The 23525-nt window shown below is 38.6% G+C and overlaps 1 protein-coding gene across 1 annotated transcript in view; it reads right to left on the bottom strand.

Moving 5' to 3' along the window:
• Nucleotides 1-23525, bottom strand: part of SIRT1 (sirtuin 1) — a 28766-nt gene that overhangs the window by 3872 nt on the left and 1369 nt on the right. Inside the window, exons 2-7 of the mRNA XM_026650947.2 lie at nucleotides 21425-21541; nucleotides 20187-20428; nucleotides 18600-18752; nucleotides 13463-13610; nucleotides 8441-8520; nucleotides 2613-2799 (exon numbers count right to left, since the gene is read on the bottom strand). Coding sequence (XP_026506732.1) covers nucleotides 2613-2799; nucleotides 8441-8520; nucleotides 13463-13610; nucleotides 18600-18752; nucleotides 20187-20428; nucleotides 21425-21541 — 927 coding nt within the window. The remainder of the gene's footprint in view (nucleotides 1-2612; nucleotides 2800-8440; nucleotides 8521-13462; nucleotides 13611-18599; nucleotides 18753-20186; nucleotides 20429-21424; nucleotides 21542-23525) is intronic.

A 23525-nucleotide genomic window follows, 5' to 3' on the forward strand; every position in this document is an offset into this window, starting at 1 on the left:
CTGCCGTTAGTCTACCAACAACTTTGTGGCTTTATAGTCATTGTGATATTGCACTCTATATGAGTTTATGAAAATATGCTAATGAGTGACTATAATGTAAGTGGAATATGCTTCATGCAAAAGGTCTCTTGTAAGGTATCATTACAAAGCTTATAATCTCTAAGGTGCCAAAAATACTCCTGTTCTTCATCCTATTTGTATGTATGTATCATTCTTGTATCAAACTAGAAATATGAAATATAACTCTGAGGTCCTATTGTAATTATGCAAAGTGTGGGCCATTAATGGTGGTTTGGAATTTTGATGGCTCCCATTAATCAGGACAATTGACTGTAAATGGCTCTGTTTACTTGTAAGTCTTCCTGTATACCTGTGTGTTGGCAAGTGGGTAATGAAGTCTTATAGTGACGTGATCATGTCATCTGAACTGGAATCCATCTTTAACCTGGTGCTTTTCCATTTAGAAGGAGGGGTGGGAACCCAGAGTGGGACAAAGGATTCCCACCTTGTGCAAAAGATATATAAGGGGGTGGAACAGAACAAAGGGGGCTGCAGTCATGAGAAATCCCCTAGCTACCACCTGAGCTGGAACAAGGACTGTACCAGGGGAAAGGATTGTGCCCAGACTAGGAAAGCATCCAGTCTGTGATAGAAGCTTATTGAAACATCTCTGAGAGTGAGATTTTATCTGTATTCAGTTTTCTTACTGTATTAGGCTTAGACTTGCGTGTTTTGTTTAATTTTGCTTGGCAATTCACTTTGTTCTGTCCGTTATTACTTGGAACCACTTAAATCCTACTTTTTTGTATTTTATAAAATCACCTTTTACTTATTAATTAACCCAGAGTATGTATGGGGGGGGGAGGAGGGGGCGCAAACAGCTGTGCATTTCTCTCTATCAGTGTTATAGAGGGTGAACAATTTATGAGTTTATCCTGTATAAGCTTTATACAGGGTAAAACGGATTTATTTGGGGTTTGGACCCCATTGGAAGCTGGGTACCTGAGTGTTGGAGACAGGAACACTTCTTAAGCTATTTTCAGTTAAGCCTGCAGCTTTCAGGGGACGTGGTTCAAACCTGGGTCTGTGTTTGTAGCAGGCAAGAGTGTCTGGCTCAAACCAGGCAAGGCACTGAAGTCCCAAGCTGCCAGGGAAAACAGGCTTAGAGGTAGTTTCAGCACATCAGGTGGCAGTTCCCAAGGGGGTTTCTGTGATCCAACCCGTCAGTCATTTCCTTTTATTTTTTAAACAAGTGTTCCTCTACTCTGTTACTATGTAAAAAACCTATGCAAACAGAAGAAACTGATTACAGTGAAACAAGTTACTGTCAAATGATCAAAGTAAACAAATAGAAAAGAGACTTCTCTAATCTCTTGGAAAAGTTACAGTAATTTTATGAATTACTTGAAACAATGCAAAAATTTTCAGATAGTGTGACTTTCAGTTAATGATATCCCTTTAACTAGAGCGAAATAAATGTTCTGAGACTGCAAACCACATTGCATGCAAAGGATTGCTTAACCTGCCTGCCTTTTCATATTTGGAACAAAAGACCCATCTTTGGTTCTTCAGATAGCTGACTAAAGACATCCAACTTTATCCAAGGATGAAGTAAGGAGAGAAATGATCTGTGAAGCAAAGCTTTTCTCTACGGTCATAATTTCATGCTCCCCATTCAGCCTAAATGACAACTTACCTATGGAGGAAAGAAGGCCCACAGATAAAGCAAAAACACACACTATAACAATGAACAACTGACCAGCAACTGTTCTGAACTAACATTTTTTAACTTGATAAGGCGTTCGTACAAATTTGTGAAGAGATACTAATGAACAGACGCTATTGGTAAACCCAGTGTACACCAGGCAAATAAACCATTACTGACAATGATTTTCAGTACTTTCTGAAACAGTGAGGGGCTAGTTTTGTCCAGTCTACACCAGCACATAAAACAGTTTTCCACACCAGTTCTGGGGACTCAAGGATACTAAAAAACTTCTAAACAACCACCATACACATTACCTAGTTTTGCACAGTGCTTAAAAACAAAGGCTTGAAAATAAAGATTACATTTAAAGAGGACCTTGAAAAATATATTTTGTCTTTTTTTGCCCCCCAAGCCAGCACTCCCTATTAAACCTTTGAGAGATTTAAAAAAAAATAAAAAAAATTATGATCCAAGTGCAAGGGGAGAGGAAACATTTGTGAGAAGCAAAGATGGAGAACTAAAACATACAATGAAGTCAGACAAACCAACCATTAAGTATTTTTGTGAAGAAATTTAATATTTTAGATTATTTTTGTTGCTTTGATACATTCCTTGTCACTTGTTTAAAAAAATAAATATATTTAGATTTGTTTTGTCCCTCTTATCAGATTTGTATAGGCAACTTTTCCTAATTATATACTTGAATTAGAAAAAAGAAGATAATCAGCCCAGCTTCCACACTGAACCAAAACCAAGGAAGATCTCAAACATTTGTTGGGATTGTGTGGAACAGAAGCTAGATGATGTGCATTACCTTACATTTTTAAATTTGTCTTCACCAGAAACTTTTGCATTAGAATGCTTCCTCTGTTATTCCCCAAAATTATTAGCAATAGCCACTTACTTGGAATCAATGCTACTGGTCTTACTTTCAGTGAAGACCCAATAACAATAAGGAGATCAACTTCATCTTTGTCATACTTCATGGCCCTATGGAACTGCTCAGGTAAGTTTTCTCCAAAGAACACTATCTCTGGCTTCATGATGGCAAGTGGTTCATCAGGTGGACACCTGGGACATCTTGGAACAACCTGCATTATAAAATATTTTATTAATGATCATGGATCCAACTTTTTAAAGAGAAAATCTCAAGTCTGAACAATTCATCATTTATTGTCAAAATGTATACTGTGAAAGGTATTAAAAGTAGCTTCAGTAATTTATGCAGTCTCCTCAGTCTCTTTTTCTGCTCTATGCAGACCTCTTGTGCATCCCAAACTCACATGCTACTGTGTGTGCAGAGCAGCAGAGTAACAGGGTATTACGGCTCACTTTGTGCTTTCAGGTAATTTTAAATCAAAGGAAGTACCCAAGAAAATATAACCCACAATCTTTATTTGGCAACTTCTTTACTGAAGTCCAGAACTTAATTTCACACTTCTCTAACATGGGTTTAGTCTACGACTACCCAGCACTAGCTAAATATATTACCATCAAGCAGAATTTATACTAATATTGTTCTGACTAAACAAGAGTTATTAACTGCCAATTCCTGGAAGATGTCCCAGTATAAAACAGCCTTCCCAACCAAAGTGTATACTGTAATAGTTTTACATTTATAGAACCTTTCATCCTGAAGATTTCACAAATTACATGCATATAGTACCACTGAACTCTAGCAGATAGCCAATTAACCACATGCTGCATAATAGGACAGGAAAGATAAATTTTGCATTTTGACACCAGGGTAGACTCCCATCATAAATTTTCCACTCCTGCACAGGACAGAAAAATGCTGCTCACTGGAAACTAATTCTTTGAGAGTGTTGTCTCTATATCTATCTACACTTGTGTAATGCCCACTCCCCTGCAGCCACTGAGCTTTGGGAGCCTTCTGGAACGCAGTACCTGTTAAGGATGCACAAGTATCCTCTCTCTCAGCTCTGAATGGAGTTTATAGAAGGCTGATGCAGCCCTAACTGCCCCAGTTCTTTCTGCTAAACTACAGAGTGCTAAGACTTGAATTTAGGAAAAAAGAGGGGATGGAGGGTCAGGAATGTGACTATACAGAGGCAACACTCTCAAAAAACTACTTACTGCTGAATAATCTTTCTTTGAGGTGGTTGCTGCAGGTTCCCATTTGTAGTCTTGCACGCAGTACAACTCCTAGGAAGGAGGGCTGAGGTGTTCTCATTAAACAAAGACTGCAGAACTGCCCTCCCATAGCAAGCATTAGATCTCAATGGATCAAGAGACTAGTGCTGCATAAAGGTGTGAAGAGATCTCCAGGCAGCATCTGCAGACTTTTAAGCCAAAAACTTTCTGAGAGCCAATCTGAAAGCTATATGGAAAAAAGACATCTTTTAAGTAGAGAACCATGAACTAGTACTGTGGGTGAGAGGCAGAAATAATGGAAGCCAGTGTCAGTATGTGGAACTTGAATTTTCTGATTAAGCTGGTTGGTTTCTGGAGGTCCACAATAGGACAAAAGCCATCTCTGAAAAACCAAAAATAGATTTTTCCCCCTTTGTATTGAGGCACTTTCTCCGCAATTCCAGTCTTTACACAAGGAATCCACTCCTGCTCTGAACAGATTCTCACAAGAGGGATCCCATAGAAGCGAGATGGCATGAGGGCTGGAAGATGGTATGGACTGAAGTTGGATCACACATCCACACTAAATGATCTCTAGTATCCCAAGCCAAAGGGAAATTAACCAAGTGCTCCCCAAAGGGGACAGAGGAGGAGGATGAAGTTGAAACTTGCTCTGGGCTCTCACAGAAAACTTCAGATCTGATGTACTGCTGATAAAGATGATGACAGAGCATTTAGCTGTTCTCTGCCTCTTCTGTTGATGCCAATAACGACTCTCTGGAACTGCGGTTGGAAACTTAAGGATGTGTAAAGTAAAGTCTTCAGTATAAGAAGGAAAACGACATGGAGGCATTCCCTCTTTTGATCTACATTAAGGAGTCCCAGAGACCAAGTAATAGTATCCTTCATTTTCTCGAGATCTCATTCATCTTAAGGCTAAAAAACCCACTCACATGGGCCTGAATCTCAGACAAAAGGCTCAATGACTTGTGACAAAAATATTCTCTCAGTGAAACAGCTGATGCCACTATCCAGTCCAAAGTGTCTGAAGCATTATAAGTAGCCATGCTTCAGTGTTATACATCTTCCAGTTACGAACTTCTCTGCTAATTCTCAAGAAGATGATTATTAAGGGGGAGCATCTGTTTCAAAAGCTGACATTTGATACTGAGAAGTTAAAACTAGAATAGATAGCTGGTCACTCAAATTCCCAGGGTACCTCAGAGTAAACTTCTCCATATACCCATCCCCCAAAATTATTCCTGCTGGCATCCTTGCTGTTGGGAAGGAAGGTCCAACCTGACTTGGAGCTTTTCACTGGCCCTTGACATTACCAATGGACCAGGGATAAGATGAGTAAAGAAAAATTCCTTTTTTTTAAGAATGTACAAAAATTGGTGCATCTTTTTCTGGACTTATTTCTAATTCTAGAACCTCTGCCACATGTCCTAGTAACTCTTGAAACGGCCTGAAGTAATTAGAAGTAAAACAGAAACGATGTCCTCAGGAGAAGTTGAAGAGAAAACAATATCTTCTTGCTCAAGAGTTCATTCCAGGTCTATAGCCCCTTCTTCCTCTTATCCAGATAAGGTGGTCATGGATACTGGCCAGCAAAGAACACAATGCCACTGGTGATGTTAAAGGTGGACAACACCACTCTATCTGTTTTAGGAGAGGCAGAGAAGCAGGGGCAGAAGAATGAAGTAAAGCAGCAGAATTAAGAGGTCTTTTACAATCCTATCATGGGTTAAAAGGAGGTCTCTGCTGATAAGAAGCTGTCTGGAATTTTCATTTCCTTTCCGAACATCCCCCTTTGATTTAGAATGAAATCTGGCTGGAAAAGGAGCAAGGCTAAAAAAAGGCAAAATTTCTGTGAAGAATTAAAGAACCCAGGAAACTGGCAACTTCCAAGTTTGTATCTAGCAGGAAGCTGGAACGAGGGGAAACAGTCTTCTATAAGGACTTAGTACTGAAAGCTATTTATCTGAAGGAATGGGGAGGGAAATCCTTGTTAGAGGCAAAGGGGCTGCTGAAGTAGAGAACCACCTGGGGTTTCTGAGCTAGGTGAGAGTCTCCTCTATGGAGGGAGCCATTAACTGGCCCCTAAAACAAAACACTTTGGGGAGGCAGTGGAGAATTAAGATACAGAAGCAGACAGGATTGGAGACTGAAGATATTGTTCCTCCCTGGGAAGAAGCCTGCTATTGGAGCAGTTTAAAGAATGGGAGGGGGGTAAAACCAAATTTTGAGCATTTTCTTTTCCTCTGATTGACCTATTCCTTGCTCTCGGAAGCCATGTTCAGCAGTGGACACATTAAACTGCAATAGAAAACACACACACACACACACCCCCCCCCAACTGTCTGGGATTATTTAAAAAGTCAGGTCCTGCAACAGAAAGATAGTCCTAATTGGTTCCAAATAGTCTTACTGCACTGCTGCAAATAGAAGGAACTGCAAGTGCATGGAGGTGACCCAGAAAGAGAAGCCCTTTTGATCTTACTGCTAGGCACTGCACTTCTAAACATGCGTAAAATTCCCAAGCAAAGAAAATGCCTGTCTTCCCTAAAGTTTTCTAGGGCCTGGTCTACACTACGACTTTAATTCGGATTTAGCTGCGTTAATCCGAATTAATCCTTAACCCGTCCACACAACGGAGCCAGTTACTTCGAATTAAAGGGCACTTAAAATCGATTTCTGTACTTCACCCCGACGAGCGGAGTAGCACCAAAATCGATTTTGTAAATTCGAATTAGGGGTAGCGTGGCCGCACACCACCGAATTACTGTGGTTAAAATTAATGGGGTAGTGTGGCCGCACACCACCGAATTAATGTGGTTAAAAACCGAATTAATGTGCTTAGTGTGGCCGCGCACAATCGAATTTATACAATCTGTTTCCCAAATTCGAATTATCTAAATTCGAATTAATCTCGTAGTGTAGACGTACCCTAGGACACTATCTACCAGAACTACCGCTAGAATACAAGGAGATGTTGCAGGGAGGGGAAGTGGTGGCAATAGCTAAAATAATAATAATCCTGACTGGATAGAATAGGGAGAGCCCAAAGAGAAGTCTCTGTTTTTCTGGTACAAAGGCAGAAGACAAGGCTCTGCATATCAGTGCAGTGATCCAAGTGTGTCAGCAGAGGGAGAGCTGGCAACTAACAAACAAAGCCATGAGAAGCCTCAGTGATGTCAGATTCGAAGCTGAAAACCCATAGGTTCAGAGCTGAGGGAGCAACAGGTACCCAGGCAGGAGAAATGGTGCTTATATATAACATTCCTAATAGCAATACAAATCAGATTTTATTCATGGGCATTATTGCACACTTCAAATATTACAAATAACCCTCAGTGCTGCAGTCACCTCAAAAAGGTCTGTCACATCTCAACTATAGTTCTATTTTTCAATTTAAACTTTACAGTAAAACCTCCTATTTTTCAAATAACCTTCTTCCTCTTATACCATTATATTTGAGACTGAGTTTGAATGTTTATGGCCCTTCGTCTTAGTTTCTCATTTAAAAGAGCAACTGTGGATATGCTAAGCATTTGTGGCAGAACCATCTGAGAAGTGGCCTTTAATTAGACAGGCAGAGACCCACCTCCTAGACTAGGACTCCACTTGTGTAAACAAGTTCTTTTCCCCTCCCAGATCCTCCTGGCCAGCTAAGCACCTTCTTAGAAACTCCTCTGCTCCTTGAAGGGGAGGGGATAAAGAGTGGGGCTGGGGGTAAGGTCTGTCCAATATAGTATTGCTCTACATTAGGAAGAGTAGTAGGAACTACTTGGCCTAAATCTGGAGCATGTCACACAAAACAGAGGGCTAGAGAGAGATGACAATAGCTTCAAACAAGCCTTTGAAAATGTGTGTCAAAGGGCCAATTTGATTCCCCATCTTTTTGACAAAGGACTCAGGAACAGCTTAATAATTTTATCAACTTTCCTTACATATGTCATGTGCTGTTTATCAAATTTTACCCAGACTGAACAAAACTTCCTTGGAACATTTAAAGGAACAGGGCACCAGCTCAGCAAGCAGGTGCTTGGAGCGGCCAACGGAGAGGGGTGGCACGCCCGGCTCTTCGGCGGCAATTTGGCAGTGGGTCCCTCTCTCCCTCTCGGAGGGAAGGACCTGCCACTGAAGAACGACGCAGCGGTGGCAGAGCAGCCGCCGAAGTGCCACCAATCATGGCCTTTTTTTTTTTTTTTTTTTGCCACTTGGGGTGGCAAAAATGCTGGAGCCGGCCCTGTAAAGGAACACTCAGGTTAAAAATATTTGAAGAGTTCCTTACCTGAATTACTATAATCTTACATTAATAAAACCAAGACAGTGTTAAATCCACTTTATTTTTTAAACATTTGTATTACATTCAACTAATTATGCAGTGAAACTAGATAATGAAATTAATTAGAAATTTATCTGGTTCCCATATAATAGTATTTGGATTGCAAGTACGGCAGGAAAATCTTGAAATATAAATGTAAGCGTTTTGAATTTAATGAAACATTTCAGGTGCACATTTAATACATATATTTAAAAAGCAGAAGCTGACAATTGTCCTTGAAGTAATTGGGGATGTTTCTGTAATAACTTCTTGAAAGACTATGACCAGCTAAGTATTTTTTTTTTTACCTGATTAAAAATGTCTCCTCGAACAGCTTCACAATCAACTTTGTATTTACAGATGAGGCAGGAAGCTGTTGCAAAGGAACCTGAAAAAAAATATGGGTGAAGGTGATGTGTGTTAAACTATGCAATAGTGACAATTTGACAAGAATATTATATGGTCTCAAATGATGACTTGCATGTGGAACAATGCTAAAAAGTCCTAACAAAGTTCACTAATGTCACACACACAAAAGTCAGTTAACTGAACTGAAAGATGGAAACACTTATTTGGTAATATACTTTCTGACACAAACCCCCAATTTGAGGCATTTGGGCTATGCCTCTCTTCCTATAAAGACCAAGAGCAGTTCAGGCTTGGTCACGTTATGCCCCTTCCACTCTTGTGTCAGGTGAGTATTTCCAAAGTGTTAGGGGAAAAAACTAATTTTTTTAGTAGATTAGAATATAACTTAATACACCTCTACCCCGATATAATGCGACCCGATATAACACACATTCGGATAGAACGCGGTAAAACAGTGCTCGGGGGGCGGGGCTGCGCACTCCAGCAGATCAAAGCAAGTTCGATATAACGTGGTTTCACCTATAACGCGGTAAGATTTTTTGGCTCCCGAGAACAGCGTTATATCGAGGTAGAGGTGTACTACTACTTTATTTAAACAGAGCTAACTATATACAGGAAACCTGAAGATGCCGTCATATAGATAGCTGGAGAATTTCTTGTAGTTCAGACTAAGGTATGTGCACAAGGATTAGTCACTGAAAAATAATCAGGAAACTAGTTTTCCATTTTGAATCTTTTTTCTAGACCGAAATACTTGGGATGCAGCAAGCAGTCAGTAAGGAGAATAAAGTGTTCATTTTCCCCGCAAAGTAGTAGTTATAAATAGGGCCCTACCAAATTCATGGCCTTGAAAAAACACGTCACGGACCGTGAAATCTGGTCTTTTGTATACTTTTACTCTATACTATACAGATTTCACGGGGGAAACCAACATTTCTCAAAGTGGCGATCCCAACCCAAAAGGAGGCTGTAGGGGGGTTGCAAGGTTACTGTAGGGGAGCTGTGGTATTGCCACCCTTACTTGTGGCCCAGATCCTCAGCTGGTGTAAACTGACGTGGCCCCATTGTCTTTGCTGGAGCTACATCAATTTACACCAGTTGAAGATACAAGCCAATGTTCAACTTCATTGAAAAATTCTACTACAGTATATTTCAACTAGACTTTATGCATTTAGCACATGCCATGCTTTTTCTTATAGCTGTTGACACTTTGAGAAGAATAACTCTTCCTTTTGCAACTCACAGAAATCAATTTTGATTGAGTCTTAATGCATTCAAAAGATTTCTGAGACTCTTCTGTCATCCTAATTGTGGCCTGCAAGCTTGTCTTTATGAAGAGGAAATACAGGGAATTGGATTCCATAGGTTCAAATGTATGGGTTGCGAGAGCTTATAATACAGAAGGGCAGATATACCTAACTGCTGATTTGGGTAGACATGCTGGTCTAGGAACCTAGATAATCTACCAGACTTTTGTGAACCCATGTTTACAACACTGGGTTGCAAAATGTTTTAGGACTAACTCTAGACCTTCTTGTAAGAAGTAAAATGCTTAGTTTTGTGATGATGTTTTTACCTTGACACTAGTATGAAACCTTTCTCCAAACTCTTCCATAGGTCAAAGGGGTGGAAAGCTTGAATGAGTGTAGGAGAGCTTATTATTTTGAACAAGTATCCCATCTTGTTTTGAATTTAGCCAGGCTGTCAGGCTCCAGTAGTGGTTTCTGGGACAGAAGATTCTGTTTTCTTGGAAGATGAAGCGGCAGTGTGCCACCTATATTATGTCCAACTACCACAGTCTTCTTGGCCAGTTGGAGGTGGACAGTAATTATGACTGCTGCCTCCATTTTCTGAATCACTCTTCATAGCGCAAGGAGCATGCAGTGGGAGGGGAAAAGGCATATAGTGATCTTTAGTCTGCTTCCCTGTACTAGTTCCCTTCCCTTTTTGTTGACTGGGTGCAATAAGATCCACTTCAATGTGACCTAGTTCCCTGGATATCAGCTGAAATATTTCCTTTGAAGGAAAGATGGTCATGTGTCCTCTTTTCTTATATAATGTTTTGGTCTTAGCCTTCTTGGGAGCAAGAAGGGAGGAAAGCTGGATGTTTAACTCCAGCACTCCTCCTCACATGATAAAAAGCAGGAGTGCAAGTGCAATGTAATATCCCCAGGAGAACCAAAATCTTGCTCTTAGATAGAGTAAGAATAGAAAGGATGCCAGACTCCTTGCCAAGTGACTCAGTTAAGAAGCTGAAACATTTCCCTTTAGAGCTTAGCCTAGGGAATCGGGGGGATTTTTGGACATACTCCTGAAGTTTTTTTTATTGGCAAGCACGGGTCATTCAGTTTACTGAATCCTGACAGCTAAAGAGAGCTGCCCTAGTGGAGGTGCTTATAGTAGTACTGGTGCAGGGGAAAAAGCACAGATCCTAAGAAGCCATCCAGATTCTCAGCCCCTTCCTCCAGCAGAGTAAGGGTCTGGGAAATGGAACTACTGTGGCACACCTCATAGTTCTTGAGCATCTTGATGAAGGCAGAGCACCTTTTTGTAACTATTTTCCTTGATCCACCATAAGAAAGGAGGATGGAACAAGTACAAGCAAAAGTTTGTCAGGGGATCTGAAAGGAACAATGCCCTTGAAATTTCTGCCACTTAGGGAAGAGAAGAGATGGGGAAGTTGTTGCTACCCACTCCTCCAAACTTTAGCTTTAGAAGTTCAGACTGCAATATATAGTACTGAACTGTTATTTTGTTTGCCCTAGCAAAGTGGGGGGAGGGATAGCTCAGTGGTTTGAGCACTGGCCTGCTAAACCCAGGCTTGTGAGTTCAATCCTCAAGGGGGCCATTTAGGGATCTGGGGCAAAATCAATACTTGGTCCTGCTAGTGAAGGCATATTAGAAGAGAGGCATAGGCCTACTGTCTCAGACTAGGAGAAAGACCAGGATCTGGAAACTGTTTGTAATTTATGTATGACCTAGAAAAAGAGTAAAGGGGCTCACGGCCTTTATTAGAAATTGAGGTGTTCCTTTATTTAAAAAAAAAAAAAAAACTGAAAATATACTGAACTAAACAAGTGAATCTGGACAGTGTTTAAAAAAAATGTGAGGTTGAAGTTGTCTAACTCTGTGCAAGACTACTGACAGAATAAGACAGTACCAGGGAGTACAGAAGATACCCATCTGATATCTAAAGTGGATTCAGATTCTTCCACCAATACCTACACACATCGTAGTAGAAGCCCCTACGAGCAAAAATTCTGCTGAGAAGATAGAGATTAAGGTTATGGTGCCAGAAGACAGCAGAAGAGAAATTAAAGCAGAGGGAAGTGAGGTAAGGAATTCACACATTAACTTAACTTCCATTGGCAGAGATCCTGACAGCAATTTACAGCTACTCCCTCCTTAGATCAAGCAGAAATCCAAAGGGAAGGCAGGCAGCAGATATAGCAGCTGACCTTCCTAAAAGCGAATCTCCAATGAAAAACTGGGGGTCAGGTTCGTGCAGAGAGATGCAATTTAAACCTCCATGTGGTAGCTTGGGTGAATCTAACCTGTGAAGTTAGAATCCATACACAGCTTCCCCCCACCCACCCCCCATTTTGGTGGGTGTGAGAGTACAGCGAATAGGTAGAAAAGAAACAAGTTTCCTCTTTACCAAAATCCAAACTGGATTAGTTTATTCACTTCTACAACCTATAGCACATGTATAAATGATAATTTACCAGTAGGTTTTAGTCAAATATTTAGTGCAAAATATTTTCAAATAGAAAACAGTAAAAAGAAAAAAAAAAGTAGGAGATTAAATCTTTTAAATTAATATTTACTATTTAATCTGTTTAAACAATGAAAAGTTGCTGTATTTTTTCCTTAACACTGATGTGCACCTTCATCAAAAACAGTTCGGCATCTGAAAGATTCAAATCTGGGTTTAGCTGGTAAGTGAAAGATCCCTACAGTTTCCCCACTGTTTTTTGTCCCAAAAAGTCTTCATTCATTTTTTGGGCTTAGTAGGGGAAAGTGGCAGTGAAAATTTACTAGCAGATTTAAAAAAACAAACAAAAAAACAAACAAACAAACAAAAAAAAACGCTATATGCATTTTTCTTAGCCAATAGTCCAGGGTTTAATTATAAAAAAAAAAAAAAGGGGGGGGGAAGATTGTATACATCTTATGAAACAGAATATAAAATGGTACTGGCTACAGCTTGTAATCATAGATCTTATGTATAAGTTTTCATTTTTCTTCCAGACATTTTGCTCTGTTTTTCAGAATTATGCCTTCTAGTAACTATGAAATTTTTTTTTAATTCAAGATTTTAAGATGCAGAACCATCCAAGCTAGAAAAGACCATATGACACTTCTCTTACCATTTAGGGAAGCCACACAGGACACTATCAGTTTTATGGTTCACCATTTTGTTGTTGTTGTTGATAACCTCTTATGATGGCCTTGTGTATTTTTACTTTGTATTTTTATACGGATTTAGCCACTATATTGTTCAAGCTAGGCTTGCAATACAACAGACAAGTTAATCATATCATTCAGCTGTTTTCTCACAACCTTAACTTTGCCCTGTAGTGTCACAATGAAGAAACCCCCCACCCCCCAAAAAACTTAGCATCTTTAAAAATCAGTTTAATCTAATATGGGACCACAAACATTAAAATGCCTTTAACATAATCATATGGGCATTACAACATGGAGTCATTACAGGGCAGTGCTAAGATAGTGTGGGTGCATCAACTAAGCATTTCAATACTTTAACATAGTTGGATTTCTTTTAAGTTTAACCTTTACTCTGAATTTCGTGAGTTTAACACATGTGGTTTTGGGATAATTGAAACATCTAATGTATTACTTCAAGTAGGAAAGGAAAACATTCTGAGAGATTACTTATATTATATCTTCTATGAGTGTACATTTCTAGAAAAATGCAGTCGTTTTAAAGTTTCACTGACCATGACACTGAATTATCCTTTGGATTCCTGCAACCTGTTCCAGTGTGTCTATGTTCTGAGTATAGTTGCGAAGTAGTTTTCCTTCTTTGTCCATCAAAGCTATGAACTTATGACAGAGAGATGGTTGGAACTGTCCAGGATATATTTCCTGCAGAATTGAGAATTACATTAGGATGAGTAAATAAATGCTAGAGCAACACTTTCAGTTCCTGATCCAGCATCATATAGAAAGATATACAATAAACCATTTCAAGCATGGAGACTCCTCTTATTTGGAGAGCAAAATATCAGTGCCAGTTAGTTGAGCAGTTATTGTAATTATTCCCTTCCCATGGTCCCATTTCTTTCAAATCCAACCCTTATTGCAATTGCTGCATTTTGACCATTGTTCACCACTCCAAGGTTTCTGCTAAAATCTGGAATACTATTTCTGATACAGACCAAAAGGAGATATGGGGTGGATTTTTTGTTTTTTTGAAAAATTATGAACAAAGGAAAACATGGCTTTTGAAATGTAACATAACCTTAACGATAGCATTTGTGGTAGTAAATGTTATCAGATTGTTTAAGAATTAGAACTCTGACCAAAAGTTTGATAAGGAAACTGGAGTTGAATCTTAGGCTTGGGACAAACAGTAGTTCTGACACATCAGTAATGTGAATGAGAAAAATCAGTGATTCTTGAAAAATTAATACCAGGAAAGCGCCAGCTATCTGCTGGATATTGAGTGGGTTTGTGGAGCCTCCTTGTATAAAAATACAGAATATCAGCATCCTGCTCTCAACTTGTATTCATTCTTTAGTTTTGCCATATGCCTCTAAGTCATTGTAACACTGGAAAGCAGGAAGCTGCCTTAGTTGCAACAGCTTCTCAAGATCTTTCAAATGCTTAATCTATTTAAGTTACTTCAAATTCTAGTCAACCACTATCACTGCTGAATTGGAATGGAGGCTATAATCTTGAAATAGTAAATACAGTGTAAAATTCTTCAAGACCAAGCATTTACAGGTGAAGAAACCAAGAAAGCTATTTTCTATTTATATCATTCCTATGAAAATAGCTATTTATAATGCATGTAACTAAAGTTTGACTCTTAGAATACTGTCAATGAAAGATGGGTTAAGCTCTGTCTCCTAAAATCTCTTATCTTGAAGGACAGGATAGATCATAGCTCAGTGGTTTGAGCATTGACCTGCTAAACCCAGGGTTGTGAGTTCAATTCTTGAGGGGGCCATTTGGGGCAAAAATGTGTCTGGGGATTGGTCCTGCTTTGAGTAGGGGGTTCGACTAGATGACCTCCTGACGTCCCTTCCAACCCTGATATTCTATTCTATGAAAGATCTTTGCAAACATCTAGAAAATAATAAGATGATAAGTAACAGTCAGCGTGGATTTGTCAAGAACAAATCATGGCAAACCAACCTGATAGCTTTCTTTGGCAGGGTAACAAGCATTGTGGATAGGGAGAAGCGGTAGATCTTGACTGTAGTAAAGCTTTTGATACTGTCTCGCATGACCTTCTCATAAACTAGGGAAATGCAACCTAGATGGAGCTACTATAAGGTGGGTGTATAACTGGTTGGAAAACAATTCCCAGAGAGTAGTTATCAGTGGTTCACAGTCATGCTGGAAGGGCATAACAAGTGGGGTCCTGCAGGGATCAGTTCTGGGTCCGGTTCTGTTCAATATCTTTACCAACAACTTCGATAATGGCAAAGAGAGTACACTTAAAGTTTGAGAATGATACCAAGCTGGGAAGGATTGCAAGTGCCTTGGAGGATAGGATTATAATTCAAAATTACCTGGACAAACTAGATAAATGGTCTGAAGTAAATAGGATGAAATTCAATAAGGACAAATGCAAAGTATTCCACTTAGGAAGGAACAATCAGTTGCACACATAAAATAAGGGAAATTACAGCCTAGGAAGAATTACTGCGGAAAGGGATCTGGGGGTCACAGTGGACCACAAGCTAAATATGAGTCAACAGTGTGACGCTGTTGCAAAAAAAGCAAACATAATTCTGAGATGGTTACAACACCTCCTGCTAATACAAGACATGAGAAGTAATTCTGCGCTGATTAGGCCTCAACTGGAGTACTGTGTGCAGTTCTGGGCGCCACATTTCAGGAAAGATGTGAACAAATTGGAGAGAGTCCAGAGAAGAGCAACAAAAATGATTCAAGGTCTAGAAAACATGACCTATAAGGGAAGAGTGAAAAAAAATTGGGTTTGTTTAGTCTGGAAAAGAGAAGACAGAGGGGACATAACAGTTTTCAAGTACATAAAAGGTTGTTACAAGGAGGAAGGAGAAGAATTGTTCTTCTTAACCTCTGGAGGATAGGACAAGAAGAAATGGGCTTAAATTGCAGCATGGGAGATTTAGGTTGGACATTAGGAAAAACTTCTCAATTGTCAGCGTGATTAAGCACTGGAATGAATTGCCTAGGTGGGTTGTGGAATCTCCATCACTGGAGATTTTTAAGAGCAGGTTAGACAAACACCTGCCAGGGATGGTCTAGATAATATTTAGTCCTGCCATGAGAGCAGGGGACTGAACTAGACCTCTCAAGGTCCCTTCCAGTCCTATGATTCTATGCTTTTTAGAATTTCCCTTCCATTCCTAGTGTCTAAAGTCTCATTCTATGATTTTGTACTGTAGTACTGAAAACTATACAAGCGATCTACATATAATATGCCCAGTTTTCACTGATAGTTGATTTTGTCACCATAATTGTTTGTTACATAAGTTTGAGAAGACAAAGAAAAATAACTAAACAGACCCTGCCAGGTAGTTTGTATTCTACATTTAAATTTTATTGAGAGGTTTCTTCATTGTCTATTTTCATTCTCCAAGCTGAATGAAATCTGAATAAAAACAGCAGCACCAATTAAATAGATTTTTAAAGTGTCCAGTTTTAATAGGCTAAAGTGTTATTAGTAACACAGCTATGTAAATGTTTAAAAAGTTACTTTAATCAAACCATGTCCACTGGAACATCCCCATATACACTTAAGAGAAAAGGTAGTCTTTTCCCTCAAAAAACAAGGAAGATATATTTAATGGTAAACACAGACCATAATTTCAGATTTTTACTAAAAGAAATTAGTTTAAACAGAAAACCAGAAGTTCTGTACATACACATCAGTAAACTGTTTGTTTAACTTCTCCTTGTGTCAGTTCTACCTTTGACTGCTGTGTAACCTTCCATACCACCAGAGGCAAATTAGTAAGCAGGGAACGTGATTCATAAAGTTGATACCCATTAGAAAGGACATCTGCATCTAAATTGCAGCAATGGGCACTGATGACCTTAAATTACATCACAGATTACAATCAGGCTATGATAGCTGCTATTAAACATTTATCTAGTGCAGTTAATTTACATCGCTCTGTACAAGCTTAGATGAGATCTATCCCCTCCCCCCAAATATTTATAATCCAAATAAAATAAGATACAGAAACAGTTTAGGGGAAAGGAGCATGTTGAGATTATTAATGAGAAGAAAAGAGGAATAAAAGTTTGAAATTATTTTAAAGGAGCGGTATAAGAGGAGAGAGAAACAGAAGCAGCATGGTATATAAAGGCACAAAGCCAATAGGCAGAAGGAGATAAAGTAGAAAAAGAAGAAAACTAGGGGTGAGCGTATTAGAATGAATATATGAAAAAGTAGGGTGAGAAGAGCACAGTAAGACCAGAAATGTAGGTTGGTGCAAGACTATACAAGGCCCTAATGATAGGAATAAAGAATTTGATACAATATAGAAAGCCCATGGATGGGGGAGGGTGACACAGGCAACAGTGTGGCAGAAGTAGGGAGTGATTATTTTGGTAGCAAAGTATTGAGCTGACTGGAGGTAAAGAGGCAATGAAGAAAAAAGGGAAAAAATTACAGTAATTGTTCTGAGAGATGCACAGACAAGGGTTTTAGCAGTGGGGCATGGGTGAATTTTGTAGATACTGAAGGAATCAGTAAGCTCCTGGGTATCTAAAGGACATGATAGCATTAGTATTTGGATGGGAGACTTCCAGGAAAACCAAGATGCTGCAGGATGTGATGTTTCTTCTCCAACCTCTGAGTTAGTACTAAACAGTGCTTTAATGAGTGGGATGCACCATGTTAATTCTGGTGCTAGGTTTCAAAGGTCCTTACCACTCCCCTAGAGATCCCATGGTATTTCATTTTGTTTTTGATGGAGTAGTTAATGTTCTGAAGAAATTCCAAATTGGATATAATTGCATTTTGCTTCTGCATCTGACTTTTCATATGATCTCAATTAGATATCCTCCCTTTTTCCTAAAACCATTTAGCTTCACTGGCATTGTTCTAAAAAGCTACTGCATCCCATCCAATGGGAGACAGAAGTGATCCCTATATACAATTTGTATTGTTTAATTCTTTAAGACATCTTTATGCTTGCACAAGGCGTTACATAAAAAACCCAAACTAACAAGTCTGTCAGTATATGAAGACTTCCTCCTCTACTGGATTTTATGTCCCCTGGTTAAGTCTGAATGTATGCTATGAACTTGTTAAGTTGCCAGGTGTAATAAGCATGTCAAATAGGTCTCTGAATACATGTTAATTACACTCATGTGCTGCCAAGAGTCCCTCATGTTCCTCGTTTCTCTTCAGAGGACAACACCTACTAAAAGTTTTTGTGCCACTACTTGATAATGAAACACCATGCCACCTAGATAATCGCATCCTTGGCAAACATTTTCCAATACCTTCTCTGAAATAAGAGCCCAAATTAGAAAGGCTGTGTTAGCATCCCTATTACAAAAACAAAGTATCATAAAATTAGCAACATTTTACCTTTTATTTTTTAATTATAAATATTCCTATTGAAGCCAAGATATGGCTTTACCTAGGATGAGATACATAATACTGAGAATAGTGAAATTTGTTAACTCTGTAATACTGGCCTCTTACTTTATCTTAATGAGGGATGGCCTTACTCAGTTTCACTTCATTACTGGTGACTAAGGCCATTCCTCATTAAGATAAATTCAGTAGCTTTAGGATTTGTCCTCGTTCATGAAGAAAAAGCAAAGGCAGAATGATCTTGTGTCTCTGACAGAGGCATATCTTTACTGTCCAAAATAATAAAAGCAGTTGGAACACAGTACCTTTGCAAATTTAAAAAACGGTCTTGGATCCTTTCTGAAGTATTCTATATCAAACATTGCTTGAGGATCTGGAAGGTCTGGAAAATCTACTGCAAGGCGTGCATAGATGCCATCTCTTGATCGAAAGTCAGGTATTCCACAAGAAACAGACACCTGAAATACAGGTTTACAATTTGTAGCCTGAAATCAACTGTATATTTGGATATGATGGCTTGCTAGCATATGCTATATTTGAGAACTCAACTTGTGTGTGCTACCAACTTTTAATATCAAAGAATGAGAACAAAGGCAATTTGAATAACCCATGTCTACTTTATAGACTCCTTTTTGACAGAGCAATGTAAAGTTTCCCCATGAATGTGCAGGAAAAGGGAGGGGGAACATTAATTTAGCTTTGAGGTCACAAAAAGATGTACAGCAATCTACATGTCAGGGACCAACAGTTTAATAGACCACCATTGAAAATATATAGTATTTACAAAAGTTTTAATGCAGTACAAGTACCCAGAGACCTAAAACAAGAACACTGAATTTGGTTTCCTAAAATAAAATTCATTGATTTACCATACTAGTTGTAAACAAGAAGATTCATCCTTTTTAAATGTATTACTATAGTAGCAGATCAGCTTATTAACATTACTTTATTTACACTAGGCAAATAAATGTTAGGTTTTTTAAAAAATTGAGCACCAAATTAAGATATTATGTATGCTATTACTTTAATAAGTATAATCATGATTTCTCTAGCCAAAAATTTTCAATTTGAGGGCTTAATAGCAATTACAGTCTGAATGAAACAAGACAGTACCAGGGCTGCTTCCTTCTCTTATGGGCACACTGGTTTGTCTCAAATTCCTCATCTCTACTTCTTATCGCACTCCATTTTAGGGGTGAAGAGGTAACAATCACATCTGTTCTCTCGAGCCAGTCATGTTACAACAGGAACAAAACAAAACAAAGCAAGCAATATTCCTTGACTTCTGCGCCATGACATGGTTGGTATGCAGAAAGACACAAATGTAAGAACTTTTGACTGTAGCAATATGTACTGTGTTTGATTACTTCTTAGAGTGCAACCAAATGACCAGATACAATGTTCTATCAAAGAAAGCTCAATCCAACTCCCATCTAAGTTAACAGTAGTTTTTCATCCAATGGAAGTTATAGCAGGCCCAAACTAATGCAATAGAAAAATCTCAGTATCTGTTTCAGCAACACAAAGCTGGGGATAGAAAATTAGTATTGTGGAACAGGTAACTAGGGATAAAAAAAAAAATTACATCTGTTGCCTTTAGATGCTAGACAAGTTAGAAAAAAAGATACACAGTTGTCTAAGCTAAGGCATAACAATATCAAGCAAGTTTTATTTCTCCAGTATATAAGATCTGTAAAATTAAATTTAGCTGATCAATTCTAAGTTTAGGCCCTGAGCCTGCGATTTAATGTCCAGGTGGACTGCTGCACCCATTCAGAGCACCACTGACTTCAGTGTGGCTCTGCATGAATGCAGCCTGCAGTAAATTGTTGGATCAGAACCTAAGTAGTTATCCATTTATTTTCACACCAACGTATTTTAGACATACATACCCCAGCTCCAGTCAAGACAATTATTTTTTTGCACTCTTGTAAAAGTTTCACAGCATCCTCAATAGTATTAATATCTTTTCGTTTTTTCCTTTTTGGTGGTTCTGAAAGAATGTTTATAACAATCTGCCACAGAGTCATATCATCCAGTTCAGGAGGAGGGATTGTTTCTGGTAGCAAATCCTTCAGAATTGTCCGTGGGTCTGTGCCTATCATTAGATGTTGTTGAACAAAAGTGTAGGGACCTATTATAGAAAAACAAAGTATATAAAATATGACATAACATTCTGAATCAAGGAAAATTCTTTAGACATTTTAGCTGACTGTTACTACTTCTCTATCTTACTAACCCACTTAAGAGCCTTTTCATCAACAGCCCTTATCTATATGAAACAGACTATTAGACTCAGATGTAGTGGTGCTGTTTGTTCACTAAAGATAGATAAATTCTTAGTGAGTTATCTAGGGCCTTGGCTACACTGGCAATTCACAGCGCTGCACTTGCTGCGCTCAGGGGTGTGAAAAAACACCTCCCCTGAGCGCAGCGAGTGCAGCGCTGTAAAGCGCCAGTGTAATCAGCGCCTGCAGCGCTGCACGCTCCCTCGCAGCACTGCAAGCTATTCCCCTCGGAGAGGTGGAGTACTTGCAGCGCGACTACACTGCCGCGGCAGCACTGTGAATCCGCGAGTGTAGCCAAGGCCTAGAAAATCCTACCAGACAGATTTGCCAGGGCAGGGTTTCTGTTGACATAAGATCCCATCTCTTATTATGCTTGAAGACTGTACAAAATCACATAGTAGAACCCTAATTCCCAAAGTATGTTTTCTTTTAAGAACTCTCATTCTGTGTAATGCTTCCAACATTTTGGACCATGTTTTCAGGAAAGATGTACTAAAATCTTGATTTGGAAGTGCTGGTAGAGAGTATTTGGCAATAAATGTAAATTTGGTGAAGTGCATATTTTTATATAGTGGTGAGATGTTTGAAAGATGCCATATAATATATTTTAGCTGCTTTATAGTAAGAAGGCTAAGGAATTTCTTCTGTTCACCTTTAACCATCCAGACTTGATACAATATACTGCCCACAACTGCAACCTCCAGAAAAGTATAATACAGTAGTGTCAAAATAGCCTAGTGGACTTTTGCAACAGGAAGAGGATAATCAATATTAAAGGTCAGACATTAAAAAACAGTTAAAAGTAAAGAATCTTGGAAATGATACATTATATAAACTTCTACCTATACGTGGTCTTGGAGTCCAGTCACTAGAGCTTGCACGTGAGGCTCTGTCATCTTCATCACTATCACAGGAATGGAAACCATTGGCTATGATTTCATCACTAAAAAGGATGTCATCTGCAAGATAGTACAACAACAACGTATTATTCTTAAGTCACAAGACTCCATTTTAAGCAGAAATATCATTATAAAAGGTTGAAATGTTACTATAGCTTTAGCAATGACCTGCAAAAGGATTTTTTTTTTTTAATCCGGCCTTTTACAGAGAAGTTGAGAGGTTTTGTTACTGGGGGGGGGGGGGGGGGGGGGGTGAAGATGCAAGGGCTAAGTTCCCACTTGCCTTTTTTTTTAAAGCTTTGAAATATCAAGTTTGGTCTTCCCTAGTTTTACTGAATATTTCAGAGGATTTATTTTGTTACATTTCAGATCTCCATGGGGTGGTGATGGGTGGCGAATCTAATGCAGTTTCCTTTTTATAAAATGTTAATCACTGGTTAATTGGTGTTAATTCTCAACCCTCAAAAACAAAAAACAACAACCCACCACACACCAAAAACAAAGATGTGGAGTTTTAGAACACTCATACTAAAAATCCCTTCCTCTCTCAACTCCCACTTCAACTGCTCAACTTTTGTTTTCTTGAATCCGAAGAGGTCAACATTGCATTAGTTCACCATTAGTTCCTTATCTTGACTAGGATTTAAAAGTATGTCAGAATGCTTTAGCAAACATGTAAGAACAGTTCAGGGAAGACAAGGCATGCTGACTTTAATAGTGCTAACTGAGTTAAAACCTAAGGGGGTGACTAGGCTTTTCAAATACGTTAGAACCTCAGATCTCCAACAAAACCAGGGGAGACCACATCTAACATGTCTGATTATTAAGTTGAAGAACAAGGGAAGATAAGTGGAATTCACTCCTCACTACTCATTCCTTAAAAGAAGGAAAACCAAAAACTTTTCAGTTTCTTTATCCTATTCTGGATAAGGCCATATTCTTCCAAGCTAGGTAAATCCTCATTTTCTTATGTAAAAAAAAAATCAAGCAGAAAACACAGCAGGTACCCTTTATACAGAAAAAAGTAGTAAAAACCCTAACCCCATCCCCCTTTGCAGATATTTAAAGCTCTATTGTGAATAGGAACAAGGGGTGGGAGAAGAAACAAAATTTCAAATTTTAACTTGTAAAAGTTTTAAAAGGTATGAGTGCTATTTTGGTAATCTCTCCACTCACAATGTCTTTTCTTAGGTGTTCGTACAGTTTTCACTCTCACCTCAAATCTTTATGGGATTTGTACTCTGATTTATGCATAAAGAAACAGAAGAATTGATAGTTGGTATACATTAGCGTACACAAGATGTAGGATTTGGTACACGCTCCTTAATGTCCACCAAGGGGCTGATTAATTTCAATAAGATGTTTCACATGAATAAAGTTAAGGAAGTGTTTGAAGGATCAGGGCCTACATTGTTAACAGTTTGGACCCTCTGAAGATCCTCAACAATACTTCTCATCATAGGCAGTTTAAACAACTGTTTAACTATGCCACCCCTTGCATAGTCAGGGGCTTACTCAAGCAGTGCAGTTTCCAGAAAAGTAAGTATGCCTATTGAATCATGGATTCTCATCCATAGCTCTCAGCACTGGGGCTAATTACAGAAGGAGCTGGCATGACACATGCTTAATGAAGAATCTCTCATATGAAATTTATTTTCAAGAAACAAAAGTTATTTAAAGTAAACCAAATACAAAAAGGAAAGAAAATAAAAATAGTGACAAGAAAACTGAATTTTTAAAACTTTCACTTTTAATAACTAAAGATGGTGTTACTAAGAAATTTGTTTACAACAAGACTTGAATCAATCTCCTTTTAGAAGTTCAGGAAATAAAACTGATAAAATTATGATGTGAAATTAAGAGGGTAAATGGAAATTGGTAAATTGGGAATAATGGATGCATACTATACACAATACATGCAAAATTGTCTAGCAATAAGTATAATAGAAATTAATATAGCATTACTGTAGTAATGTAGAGAATTACTAGTAAGTTTGATATATATCGTTTAACAGGTCCACAAGCAATGTAGTAATTTGTATGT

Source organism: Terrapene carolina, unplaced genomic scaffold (assembly GCF_002925995.2).
Source record: "Terrapene carolina triunguis isolate 2854851 unplaced genomic scaffold, T_m_triunguis-2.0 Scaffold95, whole genome shotgun sequence".
NCBI classification, from domain to species: Eukaryota; Metazoa; Chordata; order Testudines; family Emydidae; genus Terrapene; species Terrapene triunguis.